Source organism: Odocoileus virginianus, chromosome 6, assembly GCF_023699985.2.
Source record: "Odocoileus virginianus isolate 20LAN1187 ecotype Illinois chromosome 6, Ovbor_1.2, whole genome shotgun sequence".
In the NCBI taxonomy this organism is placed as follows: Eukaryota; Metazoa; Chordata; class Mammalia; order Artiodactyla; family Cervidae; genus Odocoileus; species Odocoileus virginianus.
In genome coordinates this window covers 13,427,314-13,445,055 of record NC_069679.1, presented here as the reverse complement: position 1 = coordinate 13,445,055, position 17,742 = coordinate 13,427,314, and the positions used below count along the sequence as shown (strand labels likewise).

Genomic DNA, 17,742 nt, shown 5'->3' with positions numbered 1-17,742 from the left:
GCAAGTTATTTAACTTCTCTATGTTTCTGTTTTCATCTTTTGTAAAACCTACCACATGGCACATGGCTTGGTTAGAGGGAATAAATAAGTTGAAGTTGCCGTTTTTGTAGTTCAAAAAATACTTCAGTGTTGGCAGTTTCATATGGTTCATCCTTAGGTAAAGTTCTTAGAATAGTGCCTTTTAAGTATTATTGTGTAGTTATCTCCAATGTGCCAGCAGGATTTGGCAAAGTACAGGGGTGAACTTAAACTATTTGTAGGTAATTCATTAGAATTTTAATAGAACCTCTGGGTGCATGGCATCTTAAAGATGAGATTGTAGTTGGAAGTTTCAAGGAAGGCCAATAGAACTGTAAGAGTTAGAGCTAACTAACATTTAACCCAACTTTCCTGTATTATTTCAAAGAAGCAACTGAGGCCCAGAAAAGTGAAAACCACTGGCTCTCTTGTCATACTGTCAGTTTGTGATAACACTATGATAGCATGGAACTTAAGTCTTGACTCACATCACCACGTTTTTCCATTTTATAAAATGACCATGGAGAGGCAGGGCTACCGTTTGAGGTCAGACTGAAGAGATGAGGGTGTTTTCCAGGCCTTTTCATTTTTGCTTAGAAAGGACACAAACTTGTTGTCTAAATCTATAGGGTGATTTCTAGAAACTGGAAGGATAAATTTAGGAAACGGGAATGGCCTATATATAGCAGGTATTAAGATTTTCCTTAATTTATAGCAGGTATTCAGATTTTCCTTAAACTATTTGGAAGACTAAAAATTTGGACTCAAAAAAAAAAAAAAAGCTTGGACACAAAGTTTGTATTACATGGTGTTACTAAATAAAAGTAGTGTCTTGGTGACACTTGCCCTGACTTGTGTCCTTGTTGACGTAAGGATGGGCAGTGCCTCTAGCAGCTAGGATTGAATTCTAAATGCCTGCAGGGATTGAGTCACAGTGGCTTGGTTACAGCCCATGCAAACCAGAGAACCTAGGATTTGATTAACTCTGTGGATTTTCTTCCAGAGATCTGGGTTTATCTCTGTTTTTAAAGAATGCCATATTTGTTCAACATAGGATGAAGGTATGAGAAAACATTTTCTCTAAACCAGCCAAGGGCCCTTCCCCATCCAGATGAGCTGAGCTACATGAGTAGATGTTTGACTCCTCCTTATGAGAGTTAAAGCCCTGCAACATTCCAGACTGAGCCTTTGGCACAAAGTTCAAGTGCAGAGGAAACAGATTAGGACAGGTGAGGGAGGGAGAGTGGTGTGTCTAGTTAATCAAGCTCTCTAAGCCTAAAGAATAAATTACATACAATTGCAAGTCCTGACTAACTCTGATCATATTGATTAGGAGTTAATGATTTCTGTGCAGCATTTTCAAGAGTGGAGAGGGGTTATTTTTCCATTGGTTGGCTGCTTGAGAAGGTGGGGTTCAGGTGCCCCAGAGGCATCTTTCCTCACATTCTCTTTGGCAGGGAAGTGGTCTGGAAGCTGCAGGCAGGAGTGTCTTCTGAGGAAGTTACAGCATACACAGTATCTCACCATAGCGAAGGCATGTACTGTGCTCTATTGCATTTGTACTGTACAATAGGCCTGTGAGGAGGATTGGGCAGGTGGTGTTAACATCCTAATTTTAAAGAAGTAGACCTTAAGAGAATTCTATTTTTGTATAATGCTAAAACATATTCTGTAACTAGCTTGGGCAGGTATGTTAATCTGTCAAGAAAATTCACATGGAATTCTAGTTATCCTCTCTTCCTACACTCCCCTGACACCTGGATAGAAAACAGCTGAACACTTAATGTCTTTCGGGTTAGGGATAGTTTGGTCTGATAAAGCCTGAACATTTGACTTTTCTTGTGTAAATTTAAAAAGGTTTTCCATAGACCCAGGATCATATTCGAAACTAGCTCCTGATTGTGGTTGGGGTAGAAAATTGCCTTGAATTTAGACCAGTGTGTGTGTTATTCCCAAAGCATTTTCATGTAAACTCTTATTTTTTTTTTTCTCAGCTCCACTAGGGTGGGATAAGAGACAAGTTATCTTTTTATAGCTATAATAATTTATAAAAACTCTACTAAGTAATAGGCAAGAGGTGGTGGTACTCAAGAACAGAGAAGGTCAGGGGATTTTCAGGAAACGTAAGTGATCTCTGCTGAAAGGAGACTCATAATCTTCATTTGTGGTTTTAACTAAATTGGCACTTAAGGGCAATATAATTCAGCCCATTACTCTACACTCAGACCCCTTCTTCCCCATCTGGCTTTCCCTGCAGTTGAGAACTTCCCAAGGTGTTTGTTTGGCCTCAGCCCTGTGGGGAGTTAAGGACTTAGACTAGCCAGGGACAAGGCATTGTATGTCACATGACCAAATCTTGAGTTACTTGTTATGTACAAAAGAAAAGGCTGAAGGAACCACAGGGAGGGACACATATTTGGAAACAGACCTGAGGTGGCAGTGCTTTTCCACCCTAATCTGTAGATCCCTGTTGAGAAAGGAATTTTGGGGATGATTGTATATACATGTAGTAGGGAAGGCCTTGGAGAAGGCAGTGGCACCCCACTCCAGTGCTCTTGCCTGGAAAATCCCATGGACGGAGGAGCCTGGTAGGCTGCAGTCCATGGGGTCTCGAAGAGTCAGACATGACTGAGCGACTTCACTTTCACTTTTCACTTTCATGCATTGGAGAAGGAAATGGCAACCTACTCCAGTGTTCTTGCCTGGAGAATCCCAGGGATGGGGTCGCACAGAGTCGGACACGACTGAAGTGACTTAGCAGCAGCAGAAGCAGGGAAGGCCTTGCACCTGAAGTAGGGTGTGTTCTTTCTTTCTCTTCCAAAGGACAAACATGAGGCACAGTGTAAACAAGAAGATACTATTACTGTTGAGGATTACATTTCTTAGGTATTTGGCAGGTGACCCGAGCAGATGCTGGGGGAGGAAGATGGAGCAGGGCTGGCCAAGGGGAGAGGAAACAGTGATGACTAGACCTTGTAGGACCTCTGTCCCATAAACAGCCTCTCTTGGGATTGTCTTCCTTTTTGAGCCTTTCGACTCCTTAGAGTCTTGTGTCTTCCAGAGACTCCACACCTTACCCATACAGCATTTGTGAATGAATAGATGTTGAATTTTCTGTCCCTGAAAATTTTCAGCTTTTCTAGCCCTTACTCCCTCTCTTTTGATCTTACTTGCTTTTCTAAAATTAAAAAATGTGCTCACAAAAGCAAGTTAAAATTTTCTATGCAGTTTACAAAGTTGAAAAAACACTTCTCATGACTCCCAGACCCTATCCTCACCCTTTAGTCATTTTTATTAATCCAACAAACAAGGAGTTTGAGTTTTATTGCTGGTTTTGGAAAAGGATTTTGGTGGTCTTCAAATCCTCTGCAACAGACATGCCATCACCTCTTGTGAAAGGTCCATCCCAGCACTGAGAAGATTTGGGTCTGGTGTCTTATTAAGCCCATCATTATGTCTTGCTGCTCGTTGGGCATTTTAAATGAGTTCAGTCTCTTGGTGACAATGAGAGCCAAGATTGATCTTGTTTTACTTGTCCCTACTCATTAGCTTTCTTTCTGTTTGAATATTATGACTAAATGTTAGGGCTTCTGTGAGTGACCTTGTCCTGACTCCCTGCTTCTTACTCCATTGCATGGACTTATGACTGATACATCAACGTTCAAACTGGTTGAGGCAGACTGTATGGTGATGGTGACAAATATCATTATTAAGAGTAATAATACATCCCTCACATTTGTACAGCACTTTCAGCATGCAGAGTGTTTTTGTGCTCATTTATTTGTTTGATGGGGAGCTAGTTTGACAGGTGAAGATGCTTTGAGGTCATGTCATGGTTAAGTTAAAGCTGATGTCAAAGCCGGTTGTCTCAGAATTGCCCTGACTTGAAAAGTCTGAAAGCAGAGCTGCTTGAACTTTTTGGACATCAACCATAGCCATACCTGTTCCTTCTTTTCCTCTCTTCAGGGTGCTACCCTGACCTACTTTATTGTTACAAGAATAAGAACAGCTAACGTTACTGCTTGCTTACTGTGTGTTAGGCACTGTGCCAAGTACATTACTTGTGTGGCTCCTCTCTTGTAGTCTTCACAGCACTCTGAGGTAAGTGCCATTATTCTCTCTACTTTCCAGGTGAGAAACTTGAGGCTCAAGGGCATTGAATGACTTGCTCAGTGTGACAGAGTCCACCAGTGGAGCCAGCATCCTCACTCAAGCACTCTTGTGCCATAGCACATATTCCTAAGCACTACACTACACTGCTGTGTTCAGAACATATTAGATAACAATGTAAAGAGGTTGACTGAGAGAAGAAATGGGTTCTAATCCTGACCCTGCTGTTAAAAACTTGCCATGATCCTGACTAGTCACATTCCTTTGTTGGGCCTCAGACTCTCCCAAGTATACGATGAAGTAGGCTGAGGTAGATGATCTTGAAGGTTCTATAAGGCTCTAAAGGTCTGTGGTTTCCTTATATGGACACAGATGAGAGGATGGGTTAGTGAAGGAAGTGATTTTTAAGCTGCTTTTCCTAATAGTAGTGACTGTCAGGTTCTTAACCTTGAGACTGTCACCTCAGTGCCCTCTGTACTTTGAAACATTCATCTTCCTGTCTCAGACACTCCCTCTAATCCCCTCAGACACTGATGCCAGGAAAGGTGTTAGAGCAGCGATTCTCAAACTTGATTTTAAGGTATATGAAATGTGGCCTAGGCATCAGGCTTATTAAAAGCACTCCAGATGAGTATAGTGTCTTAGTGGAGACTTCAGTGCCCCCTGCCCAGTGGTTTCACCTGCAGGAAAAGAAAAGGCCTCGTCCGCGGAAGGCAGCACTAGTCCCAGACTGCTCTAGTCCTCACAGTCAGTAGTGAATCTACTCTGTATAATTACTGAGCCAAAAAGCCAACATCTTTCTTGCTTCTGTCTTGGCCGTCTTGTATTGCTTCTTGGGCTTGGCCCTTGGCTAGCAGTATATCTTAACTCTCTGTCTACCTTCAGCCAAACTTATATTTTTGCCTATAGAAAATTTGTCTCTGGGATTTGATAGGTTGCCTGAAGGAAGCAGAGACCATCTCAATCTCTACATTATCAGTGTGTTGTAAGATGAGAACTGTACAGTATCTTTTAAGGGTGGAGTTTCTTTGAAAATTAGTTGCAAGATTATGAATTTGCTTTGAAAAATGAGCACTAAATGAGCAGTGCAGGTAAGGGGCCCTATACCTTGATCCCTATCTCAGCTCTGTTGTGTTAACTTTATTTCACCTTCAGTTCAGTTCAGTCACTCAGTCGTGTCCAACTCTTTGCGACCCCGTGGACTGCAGCACGCCAGGCTTCCCTGTTCATCACCAACTCCCGGAGCTTACTCAAACTCATGCCCATTAAGTCAGTGATGCCATCCATCCATCTCATCCTCTGTCGTTCCCTTCTCCTCCTGCCTTCAGTCTTTCCCAGCATCAGGGTCTTTTCTGACGAGTCAGTTCTTCACTTCAACTAAAGATACCTCCATTGCCTAAGTTGACACTCTGTACATCCACCAGCCTAGCAGAGAAGCTGGATGTTTTTCTCTAAGTGCCTGCAGCTTAGGCAGCAGAAGGTCCTGAGGAACATGCCTTTGTCCTCAGCGAAAGGCCCAGATAATGAGATCGGGTCAGGTATCGGTGGGCAACCTAGGACTTGGAGAGGGCTACATGGTGGGCCCAATGTTGCATTCATCGGGACCCTAGAAGGGTCCATCCAGTAATTCATGGGATTTAGAGTATGTAGCTAATAAGGCCAGATCATGAGTTAATTTCCAAGTGGGTCTGTGATCTCTTTTAAAGATCTTTACTACCTCTTTGCTACCTCATCTGTGCCTTCCTGAGAAGGTAAAGGGAAGTAAGCGGTATTTACTCTGTCCAACTCCTCAGACCTACCTGCAGACCAACAGGACCTGTTTAAGTAGTTCCTTATTAAATGGCAAGCCCATATAAGGCAAGGCACCATAATCAATATAAATAGGCCATTATTCAATATAATTTGTCAGTATCTGACATGAGTAAACTTTATTAGAGCTATAAACTAGAGTCCTGTTTATATCAGCAAACAGGGAGAAGACGTAATATTCAGCATCTCTTTGATTTCTTAGAACTCATAACACCTGCCTTAGCCTAAACTTTCCCTGACTGAAAATGAAATTTAAATATTTATTTTTGACACTGGGCTCCAATAGTGTGCTAGATTAATAGAGAATGTAAATTAATCCTCCTAAGACCTCTGTGAATTGTGAGTATTTTATTCTCATTTTACAGAAGTAAATACTGAAGCTCAAAGGATTTTAAATGACCCACCTTGGGTTACTCAGTTAGTAATAGAGTCTCAGTAGAGCCAAATTTCTCTGCTTGAAGTCCAAGACACTTTACATTATAATATATGAAGTACAGTAGTTAAATTATAGCAGAAAGATCAGTCCTTCCTCTGGTCTAGAGTGTTCTAATACATCTGCAAGCAAAGATAACATTTGAGCAGTTTGCTTTGCAGTTACCAGTAATGCATGTTGTATATTTTTATTGTTTGTGGACTCTGTTCTAGTTTGGTTTATTTCCCTTTCTGTTTGGTAAAGAACAAAGAACATGGCCTCTGGAATCAGAAATTCCTGAACTTGGATTTTGGCTTTACCTTTTATTAGCAGTATAATTTTAGTTCTTAAAAACTTTACCAAACTTGAGTTTTCTAATCTATAAAAATGGGGTAATATCTGCATCATTGGGTGATTATATTAATCTGTTGCTGCATAAGAAGTTATCCCCAAAATCAGTGGCTTAAAACAACAAATACTTATTACCTCACTGTTTTCTGTGGGTCAGGAATTCTGGAGCAGGTTAGTGGGGTGCTTCTGACTCAGGGTCTCTCAGGTTCTTGGCTGGGGCTGGAGGATCTGTTTCCTAGATGACTGCCTCAGTGACTGTGCAGAAGGCCTTAATTCCTCACTTTGTGGGCCTCTTCATGACCTGTTCGAGTGTCTTCCTAGTATGGCAGCTAACCTCCCCCAGAGTATGTGATCGGGAGAAAGAGAGAAACAGCATATGCATGCACAGAAAGCCACTTTGTATTTTGTAAACTAGTTTCCAAAGTTGTACACCTTTTTATATATATACATACATACAGAAAAAACATTTTATAAATATATGTATGTATAACATAGGCTATATTTTATTCTTTAGAATCAGGTCACTAAGTCCAGCCCACACTCAAGGGTAGGGAAATTAGGCTCCACCTCTTGAAGGGAAGAATATCAAATAATTTGTGGATTATTTAAGAGGTAGCCTCTGTGCCCTGAGAGTCCCCTTCTTTGACCACTGCTGATGTGTTCTGAGAGTTCAGTTATCTTTCTTGCTGTTAGTCTGCCATCTAGCTCAGCTGGTGGGGCAAGAACAGGCTTTCTGATTGAGCAGCTCCCCTAAAGAACAGAGAGAAGTGACCTACTTCATTGACTCAAAGGCTGAAGTGATAGTTGTTATAATCATTCCTTATAAGGGTAAAGTGATATAACCTGCGTTAATTTCCTGTCTGCCTAGTATACTAGTGATACTTCCACCAATCCAAGGGTGAATAATCAGGGCATTTTCTTTTGAGTACATTAGGAAGAGGGGATATTATTCCTAAGCTTCACTCAGTATTCTTTGCCGAATTGAGAAAGCAGCAGATCTAACCATAAAAACTTGTAGGCTTTACTATGTAAACATGGCCACAAAGGGTGGGGGTGGGGTGGGGGGCGCTATAAGTTCCTGTTGTCTCTGCATCTAATAGCCTTTTAGGCACCTTCCTGTCTGTAAATAGACGCCTCCATAGAAACTGGAGTAGATGAATGAAAGGAGGGTGTGGTGTTTTCAACCTGAGCACTGAGGTAGGACTGAAAGACCAAAACCCAGGTCTTGGTCTTCAAGAGTAGTAGCTTTTTAGAGACTGTATAGCCATAAACCAACTCAGGTTTTAGTCTTCTAAGTGGTTCTTATGTATAATCTTGGGGATGAGTCTCCAAGGCAAAATCTGATGTTGCTGAATTCACAGCACTATTGGAATTAGTCAAGTAACTGAAAGTGAAAGTCACTCAATTGTGACCGACTCTTTGTGACCCCATGGACTATTGAGTCCATGGAATTCTCCAGGCCAAACTACCGAGTGGGTAGCCTGTCCTTTCTCCAGTGACTCTTCCTGACCCAGGAATCGAATTGGGGTCTGCTGCATTGCAGGTGGATTGTTTATCAACTGACCTAACAGGGAAGCACTTAACTGGGCCAGAGTAAATAGCGTTGAGTATTCTCTGTGGGGCAAAGGAGAATGGAAGTGGGAAAAAAACATCACATGTAAGCTGATTTCTGAAAGTTATATCTCAACCATTTCCCTGAGCTCTGGACTTGATATTCAGCTGCCTACTTGACAACTTCACTTTGATGTTAAATAAGTCCTAAACTTAACATTTCCTAAACTTTGAACTCCTGGTTTTTTATTATCATCATTGCTCTATCCCTAAGCAAAACAAAATAAAACAAACCAACAACAAAAAAATAGCCATGCTAATTCTTCTGCAGTCTTCCTCATCTCAGTAACTGGCAGTTCCATTCTTGAAGTTACTCAGACCAGAAACCTTGGGGTCATGCTTGGCTCCTTTTCCTCTCACGTTCTACCTTCAGTCCATTAACAAATATATTAACCTAGAAAATATCCAGAATTCCTCACTTTTACTGCGGCTGCCCTCATCCAGACCTCCCCCTCCCCCTTTCTGGATTGTTCTCAGAACCTCCTAATTGATCTTACTTCCACTATTCTCTCTCTACAATTGTTGTCTACATAGTGGCCAGAGGGAGCCTGTTAAAACATACAGATAATTTCATACCTACGCTTAGTATTCACCAGTGGCTTCCCAGCTGACTTAGAGTAAATGCCAAAGAATTGTTGGACAGTGTATGTCCTACAAAGTCCTATCCAGTCTAGGCTCCATTCTCTGATTTAATCTCTTAGCATCATCCCCTTGGTTACTGTTTCAGCCAAATTCCTCCATGCTGTTCGTTACACATAACAAGCACATTTCTGCCCCAAAGCTTTTGCCTTTCCCTCTACTTGGAATGTTCCTCCTGCAGATACATGTGGCTTACTCCTTTATTTTCTTCATGACTGTGCCAAAATTCACTTTATCAGAAAGGCCTTCTCCTGCCACTCTGTGACGAATTTGGCATATAATGAGTGCTCAACAAATGTTTGTCCAATGAAGGAAACATACTAGAGGTACAGTGTGGTAGCTCTTCTGCTTGTTGTGTCTCCCTGCTCCCCCATGATGGCGTGTTAGTATGCTGTGGAGCTTGCTCCTTGGAGTGCTTAAGAGGTTCTTAATATTTACTGACTGCAGAAAGCTCTGAGGAAGAGTGACCAGGTTAAACATTAGGCCTGAGAGGTGACTGATCCACTGTGGGAGAAATTTGGCATGTGGAGAACTTGAGCCAGCCTGACTCATTCCCTTCTGTAGTGAGGAGTTGTGGTGGGAAAACAAAAAGACATTTCCTTTATAATATCCTATCTGGAAAACACCTCACACTGAGTGGTAATGACCAGGCTTTCATTTGGCAGGTTGTAGAGGTGGCTTGGGGCCTTGATCATTCTTTTCCTATCCAGGTGCCTCAGGAGGTGGTCTTAGGAAGCACAGTGTGAGAGGAGCAGGACATTGGATTATTTTTAAGACAAGAAAAACCAAGCCAATCAGAAGGAAAACATGGGATTCAGCCCATGGTATAATTATACAGGCTTTTACAGTCTCAAAATGACATCTATCTGTCTATGTAAGACACTGCATGTAGGCAGGGGCTAGAAATAACTCCATCTGATAATGGGTATAAAATTCAAGCATAGAATAATTAAATAACTCGCAAAACTGGAATTTGGACCAGGCCTATTGATTCTCTTTCTCATTTTGGCCAACAAAGCGATGTCTGGCCTACTTTGAGTTTTATTGCTTTCAGATTAGTAGAACTGATGTGGTAAGGTGGAATTTATAGGTAAGATAAAAGAAGGCCAAATTCAAAGAATTAGCTCTCATCTCAGGCTTCTTGGGTCCTTGAACTTTATCTAATATTTAAACCACATATGCTGTTTATTTCTTCCTAAATGATCATGAAAAGCAGAGACCAACAGCTTCCAGCATATCTAGAAATTTCCCGAAGATCTGGTTCATTGAGATAACTGCAAATCAGGTGTATAAAGCAGATTCTTAAGTCATTAAAACAACCGTGTGAGACACTGGTTGAATTTCCTGTTCATTTCTTTCTTCTCTTGTGAAGACTGGTTTGCTGGATTCCCTATTTTCTGGGAGAACCTTGGCTATTGATATTCCTTGGGTAGCTTCTCCAAGCATTTATCATTCATTGTTTTTATGTACCTTACAGTAGGACTTGATTTTAGGTGTTTGATCTCAGGGCTCTCTCATTTCCTTAACATAATATATGGCATTTGATATAATATATAATTACTGCTAATGCAGGTGTTGTGAGAGAAAAAAAAAACATGACTGGCAGAGAAGATAATAGCTTCTGTTTACATTTCTTTAAAGGATGGCTTAATTTATACAGTTGCACCTGTGTTGTCTTCCAGTAGGTTGTAGAACCACCCATATTATTAGTAGAGCTTCACATATAGTAATCCTGGTGCCTGCTTTGGTGGGTGGGAGGTTAGGGCATGGGATTGGTTCCATTGCTCTATTCTGACCTGAAATGCATGTTATCGAAGCTGAATCTGAGGGTGGGTCTAAAGACTGACTAAGAAGCAGGGCTCTGAGCCAGTAGCTGGGGCCTTGTATCCTGTTCAGCATAGGCTCCCATGGTAACTGTATTCAACACTTTCTCACAGCTGCTCCTGACATCACTAGCCATAAACGGAGTGAGAACAAGAATGAAGGGCAGGATGCCATGATGTACTGCAAGTCAGTTGGCTACCCCCACCCAGAATGGACATGGCACAAGAAGGAGAATGGTATGCTCGTGGTGAGTAGGAGGCAGCCCTGGTCCTCTCTGTGTGGGTGTCTGTGGTTGCTAGAGTTCTCCTGGGGTGCTCCAGACATCGGGACAAGTCTCTGCATCCTGCCATCCTAGCTGCCATGGCTTGGGTCACCCTTTCTGGGGTCATGGTTATACCATGAATTTGAAGAGCACTGAGAGTCTCTGCTTAGCATGGAATCCCTACATATGAATTTATTAAAGCTGTCTGGTAAAAGGCTTGGCTGTTTGCCTTCAAGATAAGATACCCAAGAAGAGCTAACCCCAGTCTTAAAATTTTACTATTATTCTAGTCCATTTATCCTAGAGAAAATATTGTTCTTGAAGTGGTCTTCATGTATTTTTCTCATTTTTGGGGGAAGACAAGGCAGTAAGAGCAGTTAATAGTATTATATATTCCTGAAACATATTAAATTACTGATTAGGAATTGAGACAGTCTAAGGAGGCCCACTGGCAGCCTTAGGCATTGGAAATCTGGCAGTATCTGCTCCAGAAAAGGTCAAAGAAAACATCTTTTCCAATCTGTGGGATGACTCCTGATGGTATTGGGAGAGTCAAAACTTGAGACTCTTGATTAATGCTTGACCAATCTCCTATTCTCTCAGATGGGATGTCATAAATTACTCTCCAGGCTTTGTATGCCTAGAACTATACTTTTCAGGCATCCTCTTTGATTGTCAGTCTTTAGAATCAGAAGGGACCCTAGAGATCATGTAATCCAGGTTCTTTAGAAAGGTTATAAATATTAACCAAGGTAAATTGGTGGCGGACCACAAACGTTTCTTGCATATGATAGTACTTTAAAAATACCCTTTGAAACTATAAGCAAGGTGAAAAGACAGCTCTCAGAATGGGAGAAAATAGGAAATGAAACAGCTAATAAAGGATTAATCCCCAAAATACACACGGCAGCTTATGCAGCTCAGTATCAGAAAAACAACCCAATCAAAAAGTGGGAGGAAGAACTAAACAGACATTTCTCCAAAGAAGACATAAAGATGGCTAAAGAACACATGAAAAAGTGCTCAACCTTGCTTATTACTAGAGAAATACAAATCAAAACTATACTGAGGTATCATCTCACACTGGTCAGAATGGCCATCATCAAAAAAGTCTACAGGCAGTAAATGCTGGAGAGGGTATGGACAAAAGAGAACCCTCTTGCACTGTTCATGAGGATGCAAATTGATACAGCCACTATGGAAAACAGCATAGAGATTCCTTTAAAAACTAGGAATAAAACTGTCATATCACCTAGCAATCCCACTACTGGGCAATGTACCTTCAGGAAACCGTAATTGAAAAAGACACATGTTACCCCAGTGTTCATTGCAGCACTATTTACAATTGCTAAGACATGGAAGCAATTTAGATGTCCATCAACAGATGAATGGATAAAGAAACTGTGGTACATACACACAATGGAATATTACTCAGCTATAAAAAGGAATACATTTGAATCAGTTCTAATGAGGTGGATGAACCTAGAGCCTATTATACAGAGTGAAGTCAGAAAGAGAAAGACAAATATCATATATTAACATGTATATATGGAATCTAGAAAGATGATACTGATGATCCTATTGCAGGACAGCAGTGGAGACACAGACATAAAGAACAGACTTATGGTCACAGAGGGGGAGGGAGAGGGTGGGATGACTTGAGAGAGTAGTATTGAAATATATACATTATGTAAAATAGATAGCCAGTGGGAATTTGCTGTATGATGCAGGAAATCCAAAGGCTGGTGCTCTGTGACAGCCTAGAGGGGGTAGGATGCAGAGGGAGGTGGGAGGATGGCTTAAGGAGGAGGGGACATGTGTACACCAGTGACTGATTCATGTTGATGTATGGCAGAAACCATCACAATATTGTAAAGTAACTATCCTCCAATTGAAAATAAAATTTTAAAAACCCTTTGAAGGCTTGTGGACCAAAGATCATAAGTGAGAAATGTGGAATTAGTGAATGAGTAGAGCAGGAGTTAGAGGAGTTGGCAGCTTTTCAAATCCTAGGGTTGACGTTTTCACAGAATAACTCTAATTTTGAAGGCTATGAATATCTCATTTTAGCCAAACCCATACTTAAATGCAGACATGATTTATGCTATAGCTAGATATCATTCTGGAGATTATATTTACCTTTCTTCTCTACTGTTTCTGATTATCCTTTAGTTGCTGCATGTGAACTGACACAGAGAGTCAGATTTTTCCCCTGCTAGTATCCCATGAGATCAGAGCTGCAAACCTGTTCCAGCTCCACCCAAACCCCTGGTCATACTCTCACCCCTGTCTTCCCACACATGCCTGGAGCATTCCTGTCTTGCTTGGTCAGCTCTCCTCTCCCACAATCTAGTTCAAATGTTAGCTCTTCTCCAACTTTCCGTGACTCTTTCTAGCAGTGTCCATTCAGTGCAGTGTGGCTCTATACATGCCCTCTGTTGGCGCTTCTTGCATGTTCCTGGAACCATCTCTTTGGAGGTCTGGTTCCCTCTGGAGGTCATTTTTGTGTCATGCTCTGAGACCTTTTTCACCTTCCTCTTAGGTTGGATATAAAACATGTAGCATATATTAGTAAAGATCTCTTGACTAAACTTTCCTTTAACCTTGTAATTCTGAAAGGAAGTGGAAGTTATGAATTTCCTCCATTCTGACCAGGAGCAAGTTCTTAGCATTGTTTCTAGGGGAAGTTTAGGGAAACTTTCCAGAATTCACCAAGTGTGAGGTAGATATGCTGAATCTGAAGTCACCAAATAGGCCTGATGTTACCAGATACATACCTGACCACGGAGCTCACACCCTTTCTCCATCCTCTTTCTGGTTACGGAATTCTTTCCTGGTGTTTGGAGCAACATCTTCAAGATTGACTCATCTTTTCTGGGTCTGCAGGGAAGGATGTCCCTTCACTTCATTAAAATTGGAGAAGTCCTCATTCTGCTAGAAGCTTATTGATTGGTTGGTGTTGAGATTGAAGGGAAGTCAGTGATCAAGTGTTCAAAGTTGATTGGACAAAAATGACACTAGACACTGCTCCCTGATTCAGTTCAGTGTTTTGCTGAGGATGGAGAAAAGTGTCACCCTGTGTTGGGCACTAATTCACCTACTCTGATCTTTGTGTGTTCTCACTTTTTTGCTCCTGAGTAGGATATTGTCAATACCTCTGGCCGCTTCATCATCATCAACAGGGAAAATTACACTGAACTGAGCATCACGAACCTGCAGATCACAGAAGACCCTGGCGAGTATGAATGTAATGCTACCAACTCCATTGGCTCTTCCTCCATGGTCACCATCCTCAGGGTACGGAGCCACCTGGCCCCACTCTGGCCTTTCTTGGGAATTCTGGCAGAAATCATCATCCTTGTGGTGATCATTGTTGTATATGAAAAGAGGAAGAGGCCAGATGAAGTTCCTGACGGTAAGAGCATCCCTACAAAATAGCTGTAATGTTGGGGCTGGTTCCTTGGGGGTGGTTTCCAAGCACCCAAAGAGGACTATAAGGATGTTGGGATTCAGTCCCAAAAGGAGAAAAGGAAAAATTATTATACTGGCTCCTCATCCCCTACCCCTAAGATTAGCCACTTCGAGCTATAATTGTTAGCTCTGTCCTTCCATGTGGGTGTTCTCAAATCCCAGTCCCTTCTGCCCTTCAGGCCCCTTGTGGGGAATGGGCAGTTGTCAGTCTCTTTGTTCAGCTCTGTCCTCCTCCAATACAGATCATCAGGCAGATTGAGCTTGAGGAGAATCCAAGTCAAGCCTAGAAGCCACCCCAAGATCGCAGGCCACCTGGCCTTTTCAGGCAGATTTAAGGTATCTGATTGGTTGTCACATGGTTGCCTGGTATAGCCCCTATAGGTAACTGCGCCAGTCCAGTCAAACTGTTCTTGGGATAAGTCATGGGAACAGGCCACCCTTTGGTTCCCTTGGTTGGCCTCTTCAGAAGGTTTTCAAGGTTCTGGGTGAAGCAGGCCCCTGCCATTTGGCTTTTTGTCTGTCTCACAAAGAATGGTGCAGAGCATCTGACGCATCACCACCCCCAGTTAAAACAAATAGCTAAGCAGTACTGCCTGGCGTCCCAGCCTGAGCAGGACTCTCAGACTGGCCCAGGGTCAGAGAAGGGAGTGAATAAGAGCAGCAGAACGACAGCCAATTGTTAGGCATTGGAAAGAACAAGAATCTTAGATTGATAGACATACCTAGAGTCAGAAAAGGTTCTCGAAGTTTCTGTGTTTTTTGTTATGGATGTTTCATTTCTAACTCTCTGATTGTAATTGGCGGGGGAATTACTGCTGATTGAGACTCACACCCGTGGTACTTCAGGTTCCTAACTAGCTCCGCAGCTCCATCCTCCAGCCCTATAACATCGTCAGCAAAAACAAATAATTGACCAGCCAGCCATGACCACCCCTTGCCTGTCACTGATTGGACTGGAAGAGTGTGCCCCTAGGCTCAGTGGGGGCCAGCTCTGGGTGACGGGGAGGATGTCAGCTCCAGTCTGGCTGTTCTGGGCCCATGCGTGTGTACTGCAGTGCTGTGCCCCTCCCCAGAGAGCTGTCTGTGTTCTTGTGGCTGGCCAGCAGGATGCACTGCCTGCCAGGTGTGTCAGTGGAGAATGCTCAGGGACATCTGGTGCTCCCTTAGAAGGAGTGCGACCCCGAGGGCATGCCAGTGGCTTCAGATTCTCTGGAAGGATGTGTTTGAGAGCAGCAGCCACCTCCCCTTCTTTTCCTCTTTTCTCAGCAGCTCCTCAGTCTCTCTGCTTGCACTTGGTAGAGGGAGGATTGTAGTGAGGTTGGTGACAAGGTTTTTTGTTGAAACTAACAATGTATTTGGACGTCCTTCCAAGGGTACGTTTAGCAATGAACTAGATGGAGGAACGGGTTGGACTCAGCTGGAAGCAGACGGGCCTGTGCAAATTCCTGGGCTTGTTCTGTGCAACTCAGCGTTTCCTGGGATTTTTTACTTTCCTTCTCTTGGGTCCACAGAACTGCTATTCTATGACATAAAACTGCTTTCTTAGGCTTATCATGTATGAGTAATGCTTGTTTCTCAAAATTTCTCTTTCTTATTACAAATTAGGACTTCCAAAGCAGAGTACCTGTGTTTAGATCTGAGAGTAAAGGGGAAGAGTTGCCTGCCAGTGTGTTTTCAGTGTTGGCTTACTAGGAGTGGTTTTCTCTCACTCCTGAAAAGAGCTTTTTCATTCCCTCTGAATGGTTTTGCTTTGTTAAATATCACCTTTCTTGGCTTCTGTTTTGGAAAGGTTGAGATGCAAAAAGTCAGTAGAAAAAGGTAAAAATGAGCTTCAAAACTTTATTTTTTAACTTTTAAGACAAGGCTGGCTGCTCCTCTGTTGGCAGAGTGACACATTGGCTTAGCCTGTCCCTGTCAGAGATTCTAGTGGTTTTTGCAGGAAGCCATTTCACTTACCAAGTTGCTGTCCCAGTATGTGTGGAAGACCTCAGTGCTAACCTGAGGAATGGTTAGCATTGATTCTGACAACTGCAAGCACCTGTCCAAGGTAGCAGCTATCTTTTTTTTAAGAGCTCTATGACTGTTGAACACAAATGGGGACGAGTTTCTAATAAGAGACATCTGTGGCCAGCAAAACTCATGAACAACTTCCTAAGGGGAAAGTACTTCTTTTAAGATAAATTATTATGGCGAGTGAGTGAATCCTGTGTAAAAGAGGACTGCAGGGTAAGTGCAAAGTAAAACCGTCTTGCTCTAGTGTCTTAGAAAAATGCTGTAATGCAAGCAGCTTTTACTTTGTTGTTGTTGTTGAACTGGTGTGAAAAATGTGGGATACTGGGATTATTGCAGAGTTTGCCTGCTCTCCATTCCCCTCCTGACGGCCAGCAGGGTCCAGGCTCCATTCTCTGCCACCCCTTGCCCTTGCTTGAGCATTTCCATCCCATAGTTTTCTCCTTTGTCTTCCTCCCTCTTCTTCTCAGACTCTTCCCTATTCCTGCCCTCCCCTTTTTTCTTTTCTTCTGGAAGTAATTTTTTTAAAAAAGTTCCTCCGTGAGTTTTCCTTATGCTGTGTCTTTTTCTTCTTTAGCCCGTTTCCCCTTAACTCCTGTGCAATTCACAAGAGCAAACTCACCTCATGTGCTTTCCTCCCATCTGCCCTGCCTCAGATTTACATACAGATATATGCATACACTCCTTTTGGGAATGAATGAAGAGGTACATTATACCTGATACAGATTTGGAATTTTAGAGGTGATAAATTTTTTACCTATCAAATGACCATTCATAGCTCTGTGTTGACTTATTTGTACCATTGTGAGAATTGTTTTTTTTTTTTTTATAAAGAGGCCTGACATGCTTTTTCTCTGCCAGTGGGTATACTATTATTAAAATACAGCAATAATGTATCTCTAACTTAACCTTTTTTATATGAAAAAAGTTTATATAAAAGTCATAGTATTCATATTTGGACAGTTTGTGAGTTTTTGGTAACTCACCACTATATTAGAAAAGCACTAAGGGAATAATACAAAAGTATAAAAACACACAAATTTCAACTTACATAGTTCAGCCTGTGTTTCGCTAGAAAAGCAAATACTGCTTTAGATTTCTCGTGTAGAAAATAGTTAGGGTTAAGGTTTAGCTGCCTTCTAGGTAAAGAAAAAGGCCCATGACTTTTTGTTTACTAGAAAAAGTAGAGTATTTTTAGGACATTTTGTAAGTGAAACTTATATCT

At 42.0% G+C, this 17,742-nt stretch overlaps 1 protein-coding gene across 2 annotated transcripts in view; it reads left to right on the top strand.

Moving 5' to 3' along the window:
* The window catches only part of NPTN (neuroplastin), a 64,448-nt gene that overhangs the window by 40,536 nt on the left and 6,170 nt on the right, over positions 1-17,742 (top strand). For both annotated transcript variants that reach the window (XM_020893530.2, XM_020893529.2), the window contains exons 5-6: positions 10,888-11,021; positions 14,178-14,451. In XM_020893530.2, coding sequence (XP_020749189.2) covers positions 10,888-11,021; positions 14,178-14,451 — 408 coding nt within the window. The remainder of the gene's footprint in view (positions 1-10,887; positions 11,022-14,177; positions 14,452-17,742) is intronic.